General features: G+C 41.1%; 1 protein-coding gene across 1 annotated transcript in view; it reads left to right on the top strand.

Moving 5' to 3' along the window:
* LOC124588311 (nephrin-like) overlaps nt 1-22,007 on the top strand; it is a 178,769-nt gene that overhangs the window by 26,774 nt on the left and 129,988 nt on the right. The window contains exons 5-6 of the mRNA XM_047131470.1: nt 8,881-9,040; nt 18,127-18,420. Coding sequence (XP_046987426.1) covers nt 8,881-9,040; nt 18,127-18,420 — 454 coding nt within the window. The remainder of the gene's footprint in view (nt 1-8,880; nt 9,041-18,126; nt 18,421-22,007) is intronic.

The raw sequence follows: 22,007 nt of genomic DNA, 5'->3' as shown, positions 1-22,007 counted from the left end.
CCAAACCGTCATCGAACCCATCGTTCTACCATTCCTAGACCGGAAAGGGAACTTGCTGTTCCAACAGGACAATGCACGTCCGCATTTACCCCGTGCCACACAACGTGCTCTAGAAGGTGTAAGTCAACTACCCTGGCCAGCAAGATCTCCGGATCTGTCCCCCATTGAGCATGTTTGGGACTGGATGAAGCGTCGTCTCACGCGGTCTGCACGTCCAGCACGAACGCTGGTCCAACTGAGGCGCCAGGTGGAAATGGCATGGCAAGCCGTTCCACAGGACTACATCCAGCATCTCTACGATCGTCTCCATGGGAGAATAGCAGCCTGCATTGCTGCGATAGGTGGATATACACTGTACTAGTGCCGACATTGTGCATGCTCTGTTGCCTGTGTCTATGTGCCTGTGGTTCTGTCAGTGTGATCATGTGATGTATCTGACCCCAGGAATGTGTTAATAAAGTTTCCCCTTCCTGGGACAATGAATTCACGGTGTTCTTATTTCAATTTCCAGGAGTGTACTTCGATTGATATGTCGTAAACAACCGAGGCTGCAATTCCCTCCGTTCCCTTGTTACTGTTTACATTGTTAGCCACGCCCGGTCTTCCTAGTTGTGCAGGGTAGGCGTTCAATACTCCTTGTGTCCTGAACATTTTCCTTTCCTCGTTTGAGTTTACTTTTACTGTGCGGTCAGTACGTTTAAAATGAGTGCTTCAGATCGTACGGAGGTGTCTTTTGTATACGATGGCAATTTGGCAGATGGTGATGTGGCTAAAGTGATAGAAAGGACCGGAAACGCTCTGTAATCCAGCAAATTGCACCACATTGTAGCAGACTTCCCTAAGCAAAGCAGCCGGCCGCTGGTGGCCGAGCGGTTCTGGCGCTACAGTCTGGAACCGCGAGACCGCTACGGTCGCAGGTTCGAATCCTGCCTCGGGCATGGATGTGTGTGATGTCCTTAGGTTAGTTAGGTTTAAGTAGTTCTAAGTTCTAGGGGACTAATGACCTCAGCAGTTGAGTCCCATAGTGCTCAGAGCCATTTGAACCATTTGAACCTAAGCAAAGCGAAATATTGTTAATAAAGTGATAAAACTTGAATTAAGAGTATCTGAAAGGCGAGGTGATGACTGAGCTCGAGAAGTAATGAAACATATCGTGATGAGGACCTATGTCCCAAGCTTTTCAATATCATAGGTTTTGTCACAGATTTTTTTTACAACCAGTCAGTGGTGAAGAAAAACAAGTAGGTCCTAGAGCCACACAGATAGATGAAGCAATGGAAATTGTTTCTTCCTGCCTTGAAAAATCAGAAGAGTGGCAGTTTGCTTCGCAGGAGTTAAAGGACAAAATCACGTATGGCTGGGAGGCAGATGTAAGTGTTGGTGGCGGTGGGTGGGGGGGGGGGGGGGGGGGGATGGAGGAGGAATTTCCTCGTTCCAATTCCTCCAAGGCGGTCCCATGTCCACTCAGTCTGCTGTCAAATGAGTTATGGCGATCATTCCCAGGGGTAAAAGACGTTATGGGTGCTAGGCTCGCCATCCTTCCCCTCCCTGTGCTCCAGGTGAGGAAAGGATGTACTCTAAATATACAGTAGCCCGTTCACGCGTTTGCGCCACTGAGTTGTGATTGTATGCTGTAAAGTTCTTAATTATTACAACATGCATCTGCCCACTGAAGCTGTGACAAGAATTTCCAGTGTTGTGTGTATCGTGAGACCAAATACATCGCTGACTAAATATGTCAATCTATTAAAACAACGTCGTGTGCTATATTGTTCAGATACGACACCGCAAATTAAATAGGTAAGTTTCGTTCCAGTGGTAACTTCCGTACCATAGATCCGTACGTATATCATCTTGTCCACCGTTTCTCCACTATAGACGTGTTCTTGATAACGTTTTCGTTATTTTCTCTGCCCACTCAGCATTAAAGTGCAAGTAAGTTAGTCGTACCTGTTTCCGGCAAGCCCACAATCACCCACAGCGTCTAGCAAACTTACGGCTAAACTTGCTCGGTGTAATACGGGCTTAAATGAAGGACAGTATGTTCACTATAAAAGCTCCTTGACATAGTGGTTAATACTAGGAGTGGGGGCGGCGTGCGAGTAAAAGTATCATAGTTGGTGTTTACCAGCAACACGTCTCACGCCGTAATGCCGTTATTGTATTAAAGTGACATTCGTATGCGGATCTCTATGATGGATTGAAATGCCACTTGTCCGAAAATACTTCTCTTGACAATGAGGGTCCACGTATCCATTGCGATCGAAGGCATTTGCGAATTTTGAACGAGGAAAGTAGATACAATTGCAAACGTGCCACGTATATTGACCGTTCCAGATGTCTTAAAAATTTCGAAGCAGAATAGCCTACACTCATCCACTGAACCAACTCCAATGCTGGTTTCCACAGCGCACGCAGTACTATCATCATATTGCAAACTGATCAAAGAAAACTTATACCACGTTCACTACTTGCGTAGTCCGTGTGTGTGTGTCTGTGTCTGTGTGTGTGTGTGTGTGTGTGTGTGTGTGTGTGTGTGTGTGTATATGTGTGTGTGTGTGTGTGTGTGTGTGTGTGTGTGTGTGTGAGAGAGAGAGAGAGAGAGAGAGAGAGAGAGAGAGAGAGAGAGAGACTGATTCTTCTTCGAACCAACTACGTTGGAGTTATTGTTTGCCGTGAGATCTACGAGACACACTTTGCTTTTGCTCTCATGTAAGCTAGTCGTTGATGTAGTTCCTCTGTCTTTGCTGTCTGTTACACTGATATCTGAGGTCATCTCTGAGCGGACACCGCTGAACCTGCGTATACACCATCTCCCTGCAATCACAATCGCTCTTATCTGGTTCACTGGTATAAACTTTGTGAGTTTCAGCCCAATGACTCGAATGCGTGCCTGTAAAACACTTGAGGTTGGTTGTTAGATTACGCATACCATTAACTCGTTCTCATATCGGCTCTCGCAATCGTGAATCTGCTTTTCGAACGCTTAATAAATGCATGACGTCACATGTCATGGTTGGTAGTGTACGTAAAGTGGCTAGTGAGGTTGCAATCAACCTAAATATATCATCTGTTGGATCAGTTTGATCCACAGCCTCGGGTGAAACATGTTATCTAATGAATCAATTTCACCCACGACTCGGGCTTTCATTATTATTGTTATTATTATTATTATTATTATTATTGTCCTAGTATAAGCTTTTTATAGCTTCAGCAACATCTATAGGATATTTAGCTTTAGTCATTATATCCCACTGTTTGTTTCTTGTTATATTGTCTTAGTGCAATCACCACCCTGAATTCATTGAATCAACCGAAAGATATCATCTGCTGATCGGTTTCACCCACAGCCTCATTCGAATATTGATCCAGTAGATAATATCTTTCAGTTGATTCAAAGAATTCAGTGTGGCGATGGCGCCATGACAGTGAGTGCAGAAAGGAACTGTCAGACAAAAAGCGTGGATTTGGATATCTTACACGTCTTACTGAAGCTATAACGAGCTTACACAAGGACACAACAAGTCATAATATCGAAAGATGAAGATAATAAATCTGAAAAAAGGGATTTCAGCAAGGCTGTAGTCTGTTACCAACTTCATTTAACGCACACATTAAAGATTTGGCTCAGAACTGGAGCCTGGAAGTAAATTCGGGTTTACGGATTGATAGAAATAAACATAATAATAACTTTACGTAACAAAGAACTACAAAAATCTGTGCATGAACTGCATCATTTAGCATTTTATCAATCTTCAGCAACCACTTGCATAAAATAAATTTTATTTCCTTAACAGGTTTGGGGTCCATAGTGCCCTCCTTGAGAAAGTTATAATTATAGTGTCAACCATAAGATGCCTGTAGTAATATCCTGCATGCATCTTATAACTGACAAACACAAATAATGCGGTAGTAATAGCCTTCTTAAGAAGGGCACTAACGCTCTGAAACCAGTTGAGGAAATAAAATTTCTTTAATGCAAGTGGTTGCTGATTACTTCGAAAAATTAATCAGTTAGGAAAAAGAGAACATAACCTCCGTATGCAAATAAAGAAAATTACGGCCATGGTTCATCATGGGAAAGGTGGTATGAGTTATGATATGGACATGGATATATAAAATAAGATTAACAAATTTTACTTAATATGTGAAGAGATAAAACATATCAAAACAAAATACGGAAGGGATAAGAATAAAAATTTCATATAAACACTGCTGCACTTGTACTGGTGTATGGAAATGAGTCATATATCCCTAACAAACATGGTAAAAGTAAACTGTAAGTATCAGAAACGAGAGAAGTATTACCAGCGAAGACCACATAATAACTGAGGATATTAGGAATCAAGTAGGTATTTATAATATTAATGAAAAATTGAACGAAATAAAACATTATGTAAATACCACCAACAAAGAATGATTGAATCCCACTTAAGGCCTTGCCATAGGAGTCAAGAGGAAGGAGGGATGTACGAAGACCCAGAACGATGTGGCAATGGAAAACACAGATGGAGCAGGCGCAAGTGCGGAAACCTTGAAATTCAGAAGACGGGGAAGATTAATTTCACTCACATGAAATGAATGGTGACAAGCAGAAGAAAAATAATGAAGATACCATCTCATGAAATGATCTGACAGAAGTAATGTTCAGAAAAGTAGTAAATCGGGGCTAGATACCCAGTTTGGGGCAGTTGTTCGTTAGTCACTACCTACTCGAAACAGATTACCCTGATTCACTGTGTGCCCCATAACTGCAAAAGCTGAATCATTATTACTGAGTTACTTTCAGATATCTCGACGTTTTCGACCACAGAATTAGTATCCATGGCAGCTTACCTGCTGCAATACAAGTGGTAGTCATCAAGCTTTGCTCTTCCTAAAAACATTTTTTTCTTAAACAGTAAGTTACTTAATTTTTGTTTGTTCTTGGGTATGTGGCAGCAGTCCTGGCATACTTTGGAAGGCTTGCGCCACAGTACCGCAGCACGCTTCTAGAAGACCCGAAAGGAAGTGGCTTAGCCCATTAAGAAAGTGGGGGTGAGTTGCACCATTTTGTATTGGCTGCATGTTAAGGTACTGTTGCGCGAGTTTACAAAACGTACCAGGACTGAAGACACTTGTATCAAACTCTTGATTATCAGAGAGCGTATTATCCAGTTTTCAGATTATCCGAACAGAGTTCGGCGATATTTTGGAAAAAATAAGCATCGGAAAACAAAATATTTTGTAACTGAGACTTATAATTGGACACAGCACCTTTTGTGCAAAGGTAACAGCTGTATTCTGTATATAGTTTGCAGTTTACATGGGTCATGAAGTATATGCACTGCCGTACTGATAGATGTTACGACACGTCATTAGTAATTCATTTGTTCTACTGTGATTAAAATGCAATGTCGAAACGGGTAGGTGTTGTAAAAAACGATGAAATACCTTCGTGTCATGCATTTAAAAATTATTCTGTACTTATTAGAATGAATCTGGTCGTTCAGTATTCACTATCACATATGTGAACCGTGTTTTACGAGCAGATGACGATGCAGCTACCTTCGCTGAAAAATAGTTTCTTTTATAGTAGAGGCATATGCTACTCGTATGACTGAATGATTGAAAGAAATTTCTGCTTGTGAACACATAGATGATGAAATCATTCCCGTGTGATTAAACTGGGATGGATATGAACCCGGACATCAGCAGCTTAGTGACGCAGGTGTAGAGAACAAAGTGTGTCCTGCAGAGGATTAGGGCGGAGACGAGGCGATCGAGAAACTCATCACGCTGGGAAACAATGACAGATTTTCAAGAATGTAAATGGATGTTTCTTATGTATTTTTTACCACCCAAAACACGAATACATTATTTGTCTTTTTTAGCACCCACAGTTTTTAAAATAAATTTTTGACAATTACTCTTTGATCTTTTACAAAGTGGTAATAGTGCGTGTGACTCATTGTCTGTTGCTCCTAAACAGCACGTTCTTATCAGTCATTAGGAAATGCTTCCTTTTTTTAGCTGTACATTAATGGATGTGAGTAGTGTGATCTAAATATACCTTGTGCTGAGTGTTTCGTTTTGTTTCAGTGGTCAGTTTGTATTAGTGTTTGTCAAATGCCAAGGATATGTTTAAATCACCCAAATAACTTTTGCTGCATCTGTGTGGAGTTCATTATTAAATCATGCAGATGACATGTGAGACCCGTAGTGAATAAACTGTATGGCTTTTATTTCGGGTGCAAGTTAGGTGATCAGCACCGAAAATGGGCACCACATATTGTCTGTATGATCTGTTCGTCTCCCCGTATTGATTGGGTGAAGAAAAATCGTAAAGTTGCAATGTCTTTTGCCATTCCGATGATAAGGAGGGAACCGATAATCACGTAGATGATTGCTATTTCTGCATGTTAAAATAGCGGAGATAAAGGTCAAGAATGGAAAAACGATCAAGTATCACTCCCTGTACCGCACTGTCCCCATTCCTTCATTCTTGTGGTCATTGGAGAATAAAACCCAGATCGAATCTCGTACGGACGTGGATAAGGCAAGCTTTGATCACGATTACGAAGGAATGACGTTACATCTCCTGCCACAAAATGATGTGAATGATCTTGTGAGGCCTGAACTTTTGGGTTCACATCTGGAAGAGTGGAATTTACTAGAAAAAGATAATAGGGTTGTTTCTTTCGACATCGTCGGGCTGCCTTCGCATTATTCTTTGACATGGAAGATTAACTCTGTTATTGCAATGACGTGACTGGACTGTTTAATGCTGTGGGAATGAAACATATCAACGGAATGGCGACTATTCGTTGATGGCTCCAAAACTAGCCTCAAAGCAGTGTTCTTTTCCAATAGCATGTATATCCTCTGTTCCCATAGCTTATGCCGCTATTTTGAAAGAAACGTGAATAAACATGGTACTTTCGTTGAATAAAATTAAATACAACTGCCACAAATCGCAAATCGGTGGTGATTTCAACGTAACTGGGATACTTTCAGCATTAAAATGTGGGTATACAAAAGCAATGCAGTTTTCTTTGCGAAGGGGATAGTCATGATCGGAAAAGCTATGACAGGCGGATTTTTCCCGTCCGTAAACAAATGGAAGCTGGCTGGAGGAACGTAGTAAACGTTGCACTGGTAAATTTAAAAGACATTTTGCAACCACCGCTTCGCATAAAACTTTGATATGTGAAGTCGTTCTTTGTTGCAATGGACAAAGGTGGATATGGTTTTATGTACATACGTCAGAAATTCCCTGCGTTCTTCACTCACACTTGGATTCTTTTCCTTCTGATGCTCTTGGACAAGTCTCCGATGAACATGGGGAAAGATTTCATCCGACCATATCTATACTGGAACAACGTTACCAGGGGCAACGTGTAAGAAGTGTGATTGCTGATTACTGTTGGACACTATTGCAGGATAGTAGTGTCACACATAAGAGGCGCAGCAGAGTTCAAAACATTATTTATGTATGCATGAAAACATTTAATTAGTATTTCGTGCTTTTCTTTGTGTTGATAAATTAGCATTTAAAAAAGAAAACATCCTGTTTAGCCGGCGCGGAGTGGCCGCGCAGTTAAAAGCGTCATGTCACGGGTTGCGCGGCCCCTTCCGCCGGAGGTTAGAGTCCTTCCTCGGGTATGGGTGTGTGTGTTGTTCTTAGCATAAGTTGGGTTAAGTTAGTTTACGTAGTGTGTAAGTGTAGCGATCGATGATCTCAGCAGTTTGATCCCTTAGGAATTCAAACACATCTTGTTTCAACAACACAAAATCCGAATAAAATTAGATAGTGACTAGCACAATTTGCACAAAAACTGTGGGTGACGTGAAAGGAAACAATGCCAGGAGGCCTTCAGGACTTCAAAATACATAATGGTAACTATTTTGGTGCTAGAAAATTTTATAAAGTTGAATTTTGTAGATCGGTGTTACCATGCACACCGAGACACACAAATGCGTCATTCTGTTGTCTGAGAGTGTCAGCAAAATCGTTGAGTTGTATCGATGGTGGGACTCCCTGGAAAATGAGAACAGTTGTCAGGGAAAAACGTATGAAAAATAGAAAAGAAAAAAAAACTGGAAGATTATTCCTGGAAGTGCTGAATGCAATTGATACGAAACTGAGCGTGTTTTAAATTTAAATTTGTAAATAAGTTATTTGTTGACAGTGAGTAACTCATGACCAATGAAATGGGCTTTCAATTGTGTAATCTCAGTTAATTGCAAGTTTCGATAAAACCATGTGTACTTTGGATTACCTGTGCTTTTCAGTTATCCGTGCTGTCCCCAACTCCCATTAGCCCAGATGATCGGGAGCTTGCTGTTCCTGAAAATAAAAATTTAATTTTTATGTAACATTCCGTTGGTTATTGGAGAACCATAGACATATTAAAGACTTTAATACAGAGCATTAATATTCCACAATAATATTCATTTACTTGGTCGATATGAGTAGGCTTTCGGCTTATTAGCTTATCATCAGATAACAGCTATCAGACGAGTGACTAAGAAGCCGAAAGAGAGTGACTCTGTTTTTGGCTGTTATATTTACACGTTCATCAACACCTCTTCTCGGAAACATAAGTTAGCTACTCCGAACGTTAGAATAAAGTCGTATTAGCGTTGCTCTGTGATCTAGCCTTGTTTAACCGAGGCGACTACGCAATTCAGTGAACAGTCGCCTCGTTGCAGAACCCGTTGAGTAAGCCTACGACATGTATCGAATACAGGGGCGGCGTAGCGCTGCTCGGGCTTCCGCCGTGTAATTCCGCACAATTAGCCAACAAGGCGCCCGGCAGGTAGGCACCCGCACGGCTCGCTGTGCAGCGCGGGCGGCCGCAGGCAGACTGAGCGGCGCGCGTTGGTCGCTGTTCGCAGGACGTGCCGCTGGCGCACAACCCGGCCGAGCGCGTGATCCGCAGCAATCAGAGCCTCGTGCTGCAGAAGGTCAGCCGCCAGAACGCCGGCCGCTACGTCTGTGTCGCCTCCAACGGAGAGGGCGAGACTCCATCCAACGTCCTCACGCTCAGGGTCAAGTGTAAGTACCTAGTTCATTGCACTTTTCTATGTTAATTGTATATAAATTTCCCAAACTGGGTTTACGTTGAGCGTAATATATAAACTTTCCTCCATAGTATGGCCATTGTCTTTCTCCACCATCATCTACACCCACAAGATTTAAGCCGTAGCACTAACTCTGCATCGGTTTAAAATGCAACATTTTTCAAAGTGTTTGAAACCCATGGTCTCTTTTGCTTTCTACTTCACTGTGTTACCGAAACACATTTCTTTCAACTTGGAAATATTGACACTCCCACACACATACACCTCATACGTTCGATTTTCCTACACTTACACATGTTTAGAGGTGTGAAACTACCGTAGGTTACCGTAGACTATAAAAGGTAAGCGCAACCTAAGCTAGTTTTTGCAGTAACTGCGTTCAGCTGAGGTCGTGCTCGCGTTACCTGTACGTCAGGTGTGTTGTATATCGATCGGGCGTTATTTCAAAACGATCACTTCCTTTACGTACGCAAGTAATGTCTCACTTGGTTCGTCTAAAAACAAAGTTGTGAAGCGTCTAACAACTGATTTAGGATATATAAAGGGACGGGTAAGTTTCTGAACAATGTTTTCTACATAGTTAACCTCCTGTCAATCGTACACGGTATTTCTAACAAAACTGAAAGTCTCAGTGTTAATTCGGGTTTTACCCGAAATAGACTTTTAACGTGAAACAAAGAGGTGTTGTCGGGAAAACAAAGTAAACAATAATATAGATATATCATGTAGCGCTAAATAACGCAATTTTTTCATCAACTCGATGAAAAACGCAAAACAAAAATATATCAAACATCCCTTCAGTACTTCCTCGAACTTTTATAACGCATGTTATTCATAGATACTTTCCGAATTTATTTATAACGGGGAATTCTTGATTTGGATCATGATCTAATAAATAAAAAATAACAATTGTCTACATATATTTCATGTTCATACATATAAACTGTGCCTACATAAATAATAAATGCTTCGTTTGTTTAGAAGCTTAGAAGTTGCGGAATCAATTTTTATTACTTATCAAATGCTATTTAAGTTTTCTAAGAACATAAAGTACATAATGGACTAGTTCCTAATGATGTGCGGTTATAATTATGTGCAAAATAAGCAACCAAGGGAACAAGAAACAGAAGTTGTCGGCTCCCAGTGTCTTTTAGATATTCGTTTATGTTTCTTTCCTTATCAATGCTACCAGTACTATCGGCAATCTTACTATTTACTACGTTATTTATGTGGTGTACCGAAACCGCCGAACCGAAGTTTTGATAGAGCGCAACTCTACCGAAATAATGATCATTATGGTCTCTTAATTCAGCCACGCAGGAAAACTGTGAAAGGCAGGATCTGTGGGGTTTTAGACATTTCTTTCACTGGTAGAACACACAATTATTTTACACAATTTCACTCACATAGCAGCCAACTAAACATTTATTTGTTTTTTAAATTAATTAAAAGGCCAAGCAGTAAGAAGTTCATTTGAAATTCAATGCCAGTTCAAACAATTTACAGAAAAATTAAAGTTGACTTTAACCTAAGATGACTTAGTATTCTTTAAGGGAAGACACGCCCTATGTAAGTCCCAGAATGTAATAAGGCTAAAGGTATAATAAATGCTGACATAAATCTGAAAAACTGTACGAGAACAGACTAGAACGGCCTTAATTACAAAATGATGAGAGTAAGATATTATCTAAACTTGACTTACTAAAAAATCCTAAAACCATACCTAAAACAATGCAAAACAACTTAACACCAATATCTTGGCAAGACAATTTTAAATCCTGAAAAATATATCAATTGAAGATTTAACGCACTTTTCAATAACACAAGAACAATCAAGTTGCTACACGTAAGGTATATGTTTGGGTCACAGCACACATCAAAAGTCGTTTGGCATCAAGCTAACGGATACAAATTCTGAATTATTCCAAGTATAAACTTAACTTTAACAGGAACATTAAGTGGTGCGGCCGCGGTTCTAGAAAACAGCGCAAAAGACAGACAGCTGCGAGAACTGCCGATCGCATCCACTCCAAATGACGTGAACAGCCGGCTAAGCAAGCCGACCAGGTGTAAGTAAATGGGGTCCGATACTAGGTATCACATACCAGGGATTATTAACGACAGTTTCCTGCAGCACAAATAATTTTAATTAGACAGAATTCCACAATCAGCCTTGTCCCAAGTAAATAACTCCTAGGGTAGAATTAATTAACCTGAGCTCTTACCAAAAGCCGTGACAACTTTACTGCCTTTTAACGAGTTAATGTAAAGATTTAGGAAAGCAACTAAAGATATTTGAAAAGTAATTTCACCAATAACGTAATAATATCAGAAAAATTTTCCTTTCAAGTAAACCATTAAAGCACTCGCATAACGTTCACAGCTCATCAGTACACACATTAGTCCATTGCGGTTCTGAGAAAAAAGTGTCCTGGAAGAGACTAAAATTTATCTGAGCAACTTAAAGAGAACAGGTGCGTTATGTAATTTCTTAGACAGCATTGGCTTTCAGCATTAGCTTCAAAGAAACCGTAACAAAATCAAATTATAAATAGACCAATAAAACAGCAAAACACACAATATCCCATGAATAGTTAATCATCCGTGATAACTGGTGATACTAAACATTCCACTGTGCTTCCTACTGAAAATTACATGACAAATCATTAACTTTCAAAACTAGAAGAATTAAGGGAGGCGGACAAGAACAAGTAACCCATATACTAATGCACACCGCCAACATTGAAAATAAGTTTTCTTCTGGAACATGGTGCATTACACTGGCCAAAGGCTTACAAGCATCACGGATACATAATGATAACACATAAAATAAACTGTGATGAGATATCAGCCAACGAATCGGTTCCACATGTCTACCAGATGTTGCAGTCACATTGCCCTTCGAATACAATGGAGACACAGGCATCCATACCCAACAAACAGAAGGAAGACACACCAAAATAACAATGAACACTACTCTGAAATCTGGGCGCTATTCTCATAAATCGCAACACAAACCACGTCGGTACTCGATAACTTACACAGGGTAACATGACCCCAACAATGGTCGCCCGCCAACAGCTAACACCACGGTGAAGAGGTCCCACGGAAAACTCGTTAGAGCTTCGTTCAAAATCAGCTTAGAGTGCCCGCCAAATCGTCCAACACGCCCGGAGCCGCCAGACGAGGGGGTGCTGCGCTCTAACGGCAACATTTTAGTCACAGAACATATCAATAGTGACGTCGATAAATTGCGAGAAAGCCGCAGCGGCTTATCTATATATACTTGGCACGTAACGTAATACCCCTACCAGGTTATCAAAGCAAAGACGTATCACTAGGGCGTTCCTGCCATTCACTAACTAAACATAAGTATTATCTTCTTAAACAGTTCTAACCTGTCATTCAATTCAAGCAATGTATCAAATCTAACAGCACCTCCATCACGTGCACCGAATCTTCGCTTGTCTCCCTTTATTTGTCTCTTTCTTCTATACTTCCTTTCCGTGAAAATACGCTATAGCCAATACCCACACTCGTTTATCGTATCACAATAGTCGCTGCGTACTTGAAGGCTTCACGTAAATCGATGGCACAGAGGACCTATTCAGTATCTAATCTATTCCGCTCTCACCAAATCACGTTCCCAAATCCTGTTAACTTCTGAAATACCCATCTCCTGGAACAGGTCTTCCACAAAACGGAGGAATATACTGTATAGTAGCAACTATAGAAATGCACCCTTTTATAATCATCATAGATTTGTTGATGACATTGTTTTGTTTCCTTAGATTACAAACTACCTTCAATAATCTAAGAGGCTAAAGTTTCTTACGCTAAACTAATTGAAATATATCAGCAGAATGTATTGTTCGAAACGAGTTTGTTTAAAATCTGCATCCACTCAAAGAACACAAGGCAATAGAACAATATTTATGTAGGATTTCCGTCCCTGAACACTGTACAAAAAATGTGTGCCAAGCGCCAATACAAATTTACAGTAATTTTCCACGAGATATGAACTCTGTTGCTAAGAAACTGATGTTTTCAAACGTATAAGTAAGTTGGTGTCCTTTCTCAAGACGAACTCTTTCTTTCCCCAGTTGAGATACCTTAGACCCACTTAAATATGGTATGAGAAAGTGACACAATGAAATGTATGATGTGGTACCCCACACTATTTGTACAGGACTATTTTAAATACCATTTATTATGTAAATTTAATATGAATTACCAAACTGAAAAAAGAGTTTTTTTATTGCATCGGGCTACTGAGGACCATGCCGTTTTTCTTTTCTGCTTTCTTTCTTTCCAGTAGTTTTTCGCACTATCACTATTTTATTCTCTTCTTTCTTCTGCGCGTGTTACGCCTGTCTCTTTCTTCTGGAAGACAATGAAACTTTTTACTTTTGCTTTGAAATGTTCTGTTTCTCGTATTTATACCTCCGTTGTATTCATTTGCCTCAAATATGCTTTCTTTGATCCACGTCATTAACGTTTTTGGGTTTCTGTCAAGGAAGTTAAAAATCCTATTTTTTATTTTTTTATCAAGCCTTTTTAGGTATCCATGTAATACAACTTGTCTTCCTCATTGTGTCCAATATTCGTTTCATTCTGTCATAAATCTCTATTTTCCACTGCCATATTTTTATCCCAAGATTTTCTTGATTATTTCCCTTTCCTTTTTCTTCCATTTCACCTAAGCGTATTTAACGAACAGCAGAAGAGCTGTTGTGTTAACCAGACATCACTAAAATGCAATGAAAGTAACGACTAACTGTTCAACTGGAGGATTATCCTGATTTGAATTTACCACAATATTGTCCTAACATCCCAGACAATTGATTAGAAATAAAAAATGTTTTAGTGTAACTGTAAATTCAACCCCGATGGGAGTGCAATAGTGGAAGAAAAGTTTCAAGAAAAGGTATCACTACATTAAAAAATTTTAAGGGTACATTTATGAAAATAAGTATTTCACTTCTCGGTTAGATATAAAGAAGTATTCGTTAGAGGATGAAAGCTGCTATGGAAATATCTCCACAACAACGCAAAAGGCGTTGGATCCCAGCTACTAGAATCACTTTTTGGTCAGAAGCGTATTCTAAAAGATCATTCTTATATGGCCTTCATTAGCGTGAAAAGTTTAGAGGACGTTGCAATTAATGAACAGCATAAAAATTCGATTAAATTACAACAAAAAAACTTTCTGCAGGCCATACAGTCTAGGCGCAGAGAAGCAATGGGCGCTAAGCTAGTGAAGGAATAAATATCAGACGCCACTTTCCGCATCCATTACTAAATAAAAAGGAAATAGCATTCCACTGAAAGGAATTACAAATAATCAACATACTGTCTCTCATACGTCATCACAACGTAAAAGAAAAGCGAAAAATTCCTGAAAAAAAATGTACTGCTTATGTTCTGTAAACGCGTTTACGTTCACTGCGCTCCGTAATTGCTAAATATCCTTTAAAAAATTCATTACGTATCAATATTTACTTGGTATACTGTCATTTAGCGTAGTCCGATGAGAATAAAAGAATTACGTTATAGCGAAATTAATGCAGAACAACGAGTGGTATTTAAAATGCTTGAATGAAGTCTCTGTTATCTCACTACAGCAGTTGTATACCTGCCTGGGTCATTCTTTTTTCGCCGTCAACAATAACACACCCTTAGTTAGGCACCATGTTCCCTTAATCGTAAAAATTTTTCAAAAAAAAAAATTAGTAACCATATTTTCCACCCACTTGCAGTCGCTATTCCATCACTCGGCAACTATTTTTAATACAGCTATTAAATGGCACGTTTGGAGCTACTAGTTTACTGTGGAATAAGAAAGGGCATGTGCGTCAAATATAGTAGGGCCGCTATACGGTGTGCATCGGCTCCTCTGCTATGCACCTTTTAAATATCGCAAATGAAGTAACACTTTGCTGTGGCACGCTGTCAAGGGTGCACATTTCATGCGTGACTTAGCGAACTCTAAGTGGCGCGGTTAGTCAAGGATTTGTTAAGTCTCAGGTAAGAAGTACATTTAATGCTCCTGTGAATGCTATATGTATCTCAACAGTTACTGGTGTGGATAGTACAGTCGACGGTACGAGACCAGGCGGATCAAAGTCGCACGTGTCAGTCTGTTATCTCTGTCGAAGCTTCACCCCTGGCCCTGAATCATTACCGTATCAGGCAGCAATTGGTCTGTCATTATTATTCAGTACTCCCGTGCATTTGATTTCGCTTTGTTCCGTGAACTCTTTCCGATTTATAGAAAATTATTAGTGGTACGGAAGAGTAGCTTACTGTCAATAGAATAGTTGTTACTCCATGTTGTATTGGTGTGTGGTGGTATCGAATGGGCGTTACATCTCAAATTAAATAAGTAATAGCTAATGTCTTGACGTTTTTCATCAAACTTGCTCATCAGGAAGAAGAACTTATATCAAGCAGCAAAACTGACGGCAGAAGCATGAGATGTCTGAGAGATTACCGCAACAAGTTAGCGGCATCTTAGTTTCTCTAGAGTTTGTTAGTGTAAGTGCTCCATTCGCCAGGAAAGGGGTATAAATGGGACAGCAGATTTAATAAATAAGTCATCAGCAGAGCTGTGTTAGAATTCTACTATGTAGGTGAGTATCCTTTGGTCATAAACGCCCGTGCCCAATTATAACATAAACGGACTATGAGCATTTGAGAAACGATCGTTCGTTGTCTTCCAATGGAAACTGATTTTCAGAAAACTTGACAATGAACGCCAATTTAGCATGAAGCGAAGAGGTATAGCTTTATTCAGAGCTAAATTTTGGCAGACTATGCATTTATTTCATTCAGAGGGCAAAAATGCCAGTGGTTTATCTAGACGAAACGTGGAAATCGTAAACAGATTTACAATTTGGCAGGAATCCACGGGAAATGCTGGCTCAAAGTACCTACAGGTACTTCTTTACAGTGTTAATTTGTGGTTTTTGTGACGGATGCAGTGGTGATGAGTTTGTAAGAGCTGCAAATACAATATTTTCGGGAGGTAGGGAACTTTCTCGGTCCTAATAAGGCGAGCCGCCGGAAAATGAACCCGGGCCGCAGCACGCTAGTCCTCGCGCGCTGTTGCACACGGAATCTCTCGTAAATAAACTGCGTTCGTAGGTACAGAGTACAATAACGAAATCTCAGAAGCTACCAAAATGAATTTTACCATTCTCATAACAACTTTTACACCTGAAGTTTCTGCGAGAACTTTTTTCGTTACACGTGCAAAACAATTTCACACCTCTTACGGTATTTTATTGATTACCTTGGAATACTTCTATGTTTTAACGCTGAAATGTTATTCGCATGTAATATTTTGAAAATGTTCATTCTTTTACAGGCAGCTTATGACTTTTTGCAGGGATCGGTGTAAAAAAATAATTTTGCTTCCAAATTTTTTGAAAGGTTAGGTTTGAATATTTTTCGAAACGATTTGAAAAATTTTTAAGTTCCAAAGCATGTAAATATCTTTAAAATTATTTGAAATACTTTAATGAATGGCTGAAGTGGGAATGTGTACAGAACTGGAGTTGGCGTGTAGCGTTTTGTAACTGTAAGTAGTGTGTTTACTCTGTGTTACTGTCAGCAAAACTTTATACCAACTGATTGCGCAACGCAACTCCCAGTACCAATAAAGAAATACAGTCATTGCAAAATACATGCAGCCCCTTAGGTACTGAATCCTCTGGCCCTGTTCGAAACTGATAACTTTGATCCCTGTGCACATAACAAATAAATAAAATTGTCTTACCTCTAAAACAGCAACGGTTGATTGTGTAATTTTCTGCTCTCTCATGAGGAAGAATATAATATACCAGGTACAGGCTGAGCGGGGTGCAATGCTGGCAGTAATACTTTGAAATATACATGAAATTATTTTGGCTGATAAATGAAAAATTTGAAGTAATAATGAATATCTTTTTAAAAAACATATGACCTGGATAGGGAGGCAGTAGTGATATGGGTGACTTCCTAACATTGACTTGTTTAATAGTATACTTGTATTGGAAGTTAAGTTTGGCTTTTCAAAACATCTGGCAATTGAAATTACATTACTCAGAAAAATGTCATTATTTTTACTAAATGAAAACCATTCTTTGTTGACGTAGTCACAAACAACGAGACTCGTACTGCAATTATTATCTTACATCACTAAATATATCAAGGTAAATCTCCAAATTACGTACACCTTTGTTATCAAATATCTAAGTAGCCTATAAATCAGATCTGTTTACGTACATTCTGAAGTTACTCGACACGGAACTCGCTGTTACCAATTATAAGCCAAATCATTTACGCTACCCCGCTGGCAAAGGGAAAGGAATAAAAGATTAACTTCTTTAACTTAACTGCGAGAAGACTTTTGCTTCCACATTTATATTTCCAATAATACATGTACTGGTGAAGCTTCTTTATAATATCAATCCAGTAATACTTTCTTGTACAAAATTTAATCTTACATTTCATTATTTCACCTTACATTCCATTATAAGATCACTTATGATTTTTAACTACCTATTTTACGTGCTGTGTAACACAAAATCTTGGTATGAGAAAATATCTGCATTATAATCTAACACACTGTGGTTTTCAGAGCACGCCACAAAACTGCCTACCCCATCATCTTTCGCTCACACACTGAAACACACACACTGCTGTGCGCCAAGCGCCTCTCTTCTACAATCTCAGACCAGAAGCAGTATCTTTCGCTCTGCAGTCGTGCAAAGTCAGCAATCCGCTTAATACACCCATCGCAGACATACATCGGTTACAACATAATAGTTTCATTTTAGTTTACATTAGTATCATTACAGTATTCGGGTGCCACATGTAAGTGTACCCCTGTAGACTCCCTTCAAGCACTACATCGTTTCCTACAGCAATAATGTATTTCTGGAAATTTCACTACCAACTGAAATTTCGATAACTGGCGATGGTGTAACCAGCTGAGACGAAACTGACTTTGTCTCCTTGGTGATGCCCACAGAGCACACTGCGCTCACAATGGACAATGCTTTTGTGACGCTGCAGACGCGCCGAGGTGCTCCGAGGAGCGGGCAGTGGTGGTGGGCGCGTCGCGCTCGGAGACGCTGGACGTGTGGTGCCGCGTGCAGAGCGACCCGCCGGCGCGCGCCTTCCGCTGGAAGTTCAACAACTCGGGCGAGACGATGGAGGTGGACAGCAAGCACTTCGCCAGCAACGGCAGCCTGTCACTGCTGCGCTACACGGTGCGCTCCGACCTCGACTACGGCACGCTGCTCTGCTGGTCCGACAACGCCGTCGGCGCGCAGGCCGCGCCCTGCGTCTTTCAGGTAGTGGCCGCAGGTAAAACACCGCGCCCTGCATCTTTCAGGTAGTGACCGCAGGTAAAACACTGTGCCCTGCGTCTTTCAGGTAGTGACTGCAGGTAAAACACTGTGCCCTGTGTGTTTCAGGTAGTGACCGCAGGTAAAACACTGTGCACTGCATCTTTCAGGTAGAGGTAGTGATGGCAGGTAAAACACCGCACCCTGCGTCTTTCATGTAGTGACGGCAGGTAAAACACTGTGCCCTGCATCTTTCAGGTAGTGACCGCAGGTAAAACACTGTGCCCTGCATCTTTCAGGTAGTGACTGCAGGTAAACCACTGTGCCCTGTGTCTTTCAGGTAGTGGCGGCAGGTAGAACACCGCGCCCTGCGTCTTTCAGGTAGTGACCACAGGTAAAACACCGCACCCTGCGTCTTTCAGGTAGTGACTGCAGGTAAAACACTGTGCCCTGTGTCTTTCAGGTAGTGGCGGCAGGCAAAACACTGTGCCCTGCACCTTTCAGGTAGTGACCGCAGGTAAAACACTGTGCACTGCATCTTTCAGGTAGTGATGGCAGGTAAAACACCACGCCGTGCGTCTTTCATGTAGTGACCGCAGTAGAACACCACGCCCTGCGTCTTTCAGGTAGTGGCCGCAGGTAAAACACCGCGCCCTGCATCTTTCACGTAGTGACCGCAGGTAAAACACTGTGCCCTGCATCTTTCAGGTAGTGACTGCAGGTAAGACACTGTGCCCTGTCTCTTTCAGGTAGTGACGTTAGGTAAAACACCGCGCCCTGCGTCTTTCAGGTAGTGACCACAGGTAAAACCTCTCGCCCTGCGTCTTTCAGGTAGTGACTGCAGGTAAAACACTGTGCCCTGTGTCTTTCAGGTAGTGACGGCAGGCAAAACACCGCGCCCTGCGTCTTTCATGTAGTACCGCAGGTAAAACACTGCACCCTGCATCTTTCAGGTAGTGACTGCAGGTAAAACACCACACCCTGTGTCTTTCAGGTAGTGCCTGTAGGTAAAAAATTGCATCCTGTGTCTCTGAGGCTGCGGCCACTGATAAAACGCAGCACCATGCATCCAGCAGATAGTAGCTGCAGGTAAAAGACCACACTAAACGTCTTTCAGGCAAGGACCACTGGTAAATCACCACACACTGCCTATTTCAGGTAGTGACTGTGGTTAGAATGACACGCTCTGATTCGAAATTCAAACTCTTGGAAAGCTAGTATTCATACACACACTGAATGTTACACAGTATACGAACATTACAAACATAATACACTTCAAGAAACTTCCAGAAATGATACATTCTAAATAACAAACAATTGCTGATTGGTAGGTTTTAACTGACGGAGCACAGCAAGCTACTGTATGCACCATGGCTCATCTCATTGACTCCTCTCCTGATAAACAGCGACCGCTTTATTTAGAAGTTCTCATTGGAGCTGACTACAGCACAACGGATCTTGATCTTCTCAGTGTTTCTTTGTATGATAGCGCTGGTGGGTGCTGGCTTTCTGGCCGTGTTGTTACATCCGCTACACTACGATGAGCATTGAAGATAGCCCTCCCATCGAAACAAAGCCATCGTCAAGTGAGTAATATTTTTCATTGACCTCACACAGCCGATCTGCGTCTCTGCACTGTAGTAAGGCTTCATACGGAGGTCATGCACGATCACTCTGAGCTTTTCTTTCCTTGATAAAGTGTCAGAATCCTTGACTTCATATGTGACGTCTGACAAGAAACGAAGAATACGATACAGTCCAAAGTATAACCTCAGTGACTTTTCTGATAGTCCTTCTTTGCGCACAGGTGTATAAATCCGTACCAAGTATCTCGGGCTGCACCTTATTGACTGGTGCTTGGCGTTATTCCGCTCTCGAACTTACTCCTGGGCGCCCAGGTTTCGTCTGTATGTGAGCCAGTTCACTTGCTTGTCAGATCATGGTGATTAGAGATCACTTTGTAATCCTGAGTAATATTCTAGCAACTGTAACCGTGGAGCAGAAAAATCGGTGGGAATCCCGTACTGTCTTGTTCACTGTGGTGTACGCAAATGTCATTATAGGCAGTATTTATCCCAATCTCTCTCTTCGATATCAACATACATCTAAGGCCTATCTGCCGATTAAGGCGTTCTCTGAGCCAATTCGTCTGTGGATGGCAGATACTTCTCATTGACTTTAGTCTCGATTGGAAAATGTTTTCACAGCCAATCATCATCGCATGTTCCGTGCTTCAAAATGATCACTTCTATAAGGAACTTCGCAAGTCCGAATTTTCGGCTGACGGCACGGCTTCGTGTATAGCTTACCTGTTGAGTTAGTTAGAGCAGAGCAGAGCAATTCCCGCCTGCCGATTTAGGGAACCTCCCAAAGAGGAACCTCCCAAAGAGGTCGATTCCAATTCGACGGAATGGCGCTGCTTCAAATGGGATTGGTACCAGATGTACCATAAATAAATGCGGAAAATGTTTCCGCCTTTGACGTTCTGTACAGTGGCTTAGATTGTGTGTAACGGATCGGAAGATGCCTGGCCAGTGATACATACGTCTGATTCTACATAGGGTCTTCAGGAAACCCTGGCGACCAGATGTTGGAGTGTTGTTGAAATACTTCAGGATAGCTGATTATAAGTGCACTGAGATGACGAGTAACCATTTCCTCCCCACTAAATCACAGTTCCTCTTGTACAAAGATCCGTTTATTTTCTGGAATTCACCTTTGGTTGGTTCCTCCTCCTTCAAGGCTTCTATAATTTTCAATAGTGCCGGATCATTCCTCTGTTTAGCAGCAATGTAATTTAATGCAGCGTTGACTGAGCGTTCATCTACGTTGCTGTGTTATGTCGAGGGATTCCTTGAAAGACAGTCGGCGTCTTGGTTTGCATTCGCTTCCTCATGCCATTGTGAAAGTTCAGTGCTCATTTCACCACTCGACCCAACGGATCCTTCGGGCTAGTCAGCGAGCATAGCGAATGGAGGTCACAACTGTGATTGACTTGCCGAATAATTATGGCTGTAACTTGTTGATTGCCCTCGGCTGTCAATAGTACTTTGGAACCACAAGCTACCACTTATTCAGCAGCTTCCTGAACCTGAAGTAGAACGGCACCTATCCCATACCCACTCACTCTTTGCAGTTTCCTCTATTTGCTGGAATCACTCTGTCGTTGTGGTATACTTCAGTAGGAGAGCTTTGTACAGGTATTTTGTACGCTTCTGTCATGATCGCATTAACGATGTGGAATAGCACTAAAAAGTTCTGTATGAACTTTTCCTTATGAAGTTTGATCATGTTTTTTCGTTTTTGTTCTGCTACTTGTGCTTGCTGCTGACTGTTGCCAAGTGTTTCCTTGAGTTCGGCCTAGAATTTGTCCTAGCTATATATCTTCTCTTCATCGTTATCGAACCACAGTTGAGCTTTGACAAGTCCATTTGCCAAACACATTTTGTCGTCACACCTGTTGTATTTGGCGACTCGGTTAATCGTGTTAGCCATTTCGTCGGGTCCTGAGAGGCTTCTCCGGAAAACACTGATGTATGTCTGAGGTGCAGATGACTTACTAGTCTTTTGAATCCAGCTGTATCCTGAATGTACGGATCTTAGGAA

The sequence above is a fragment of the Schistocerca americana genome, chromosome 1 (genome assembly GCF_021461395.2).
Source record: "Schistocerca americana isolate TAMUIC-IGC-003095 chromosome 1, iqSchAmer2.1, whole genome shotgun sequence".
In the NCBI taxonomy this organism is placed as follows: domain Eukaryota; kingdom Metazoa; phylum Arthropoda; class Insecta; order Orthoptera; family Acrididae; genus Schistocerca; species Schistocerca americana.
This window is presented reverse-complemented; position numbering and strand designations above follow the sequence as displayed.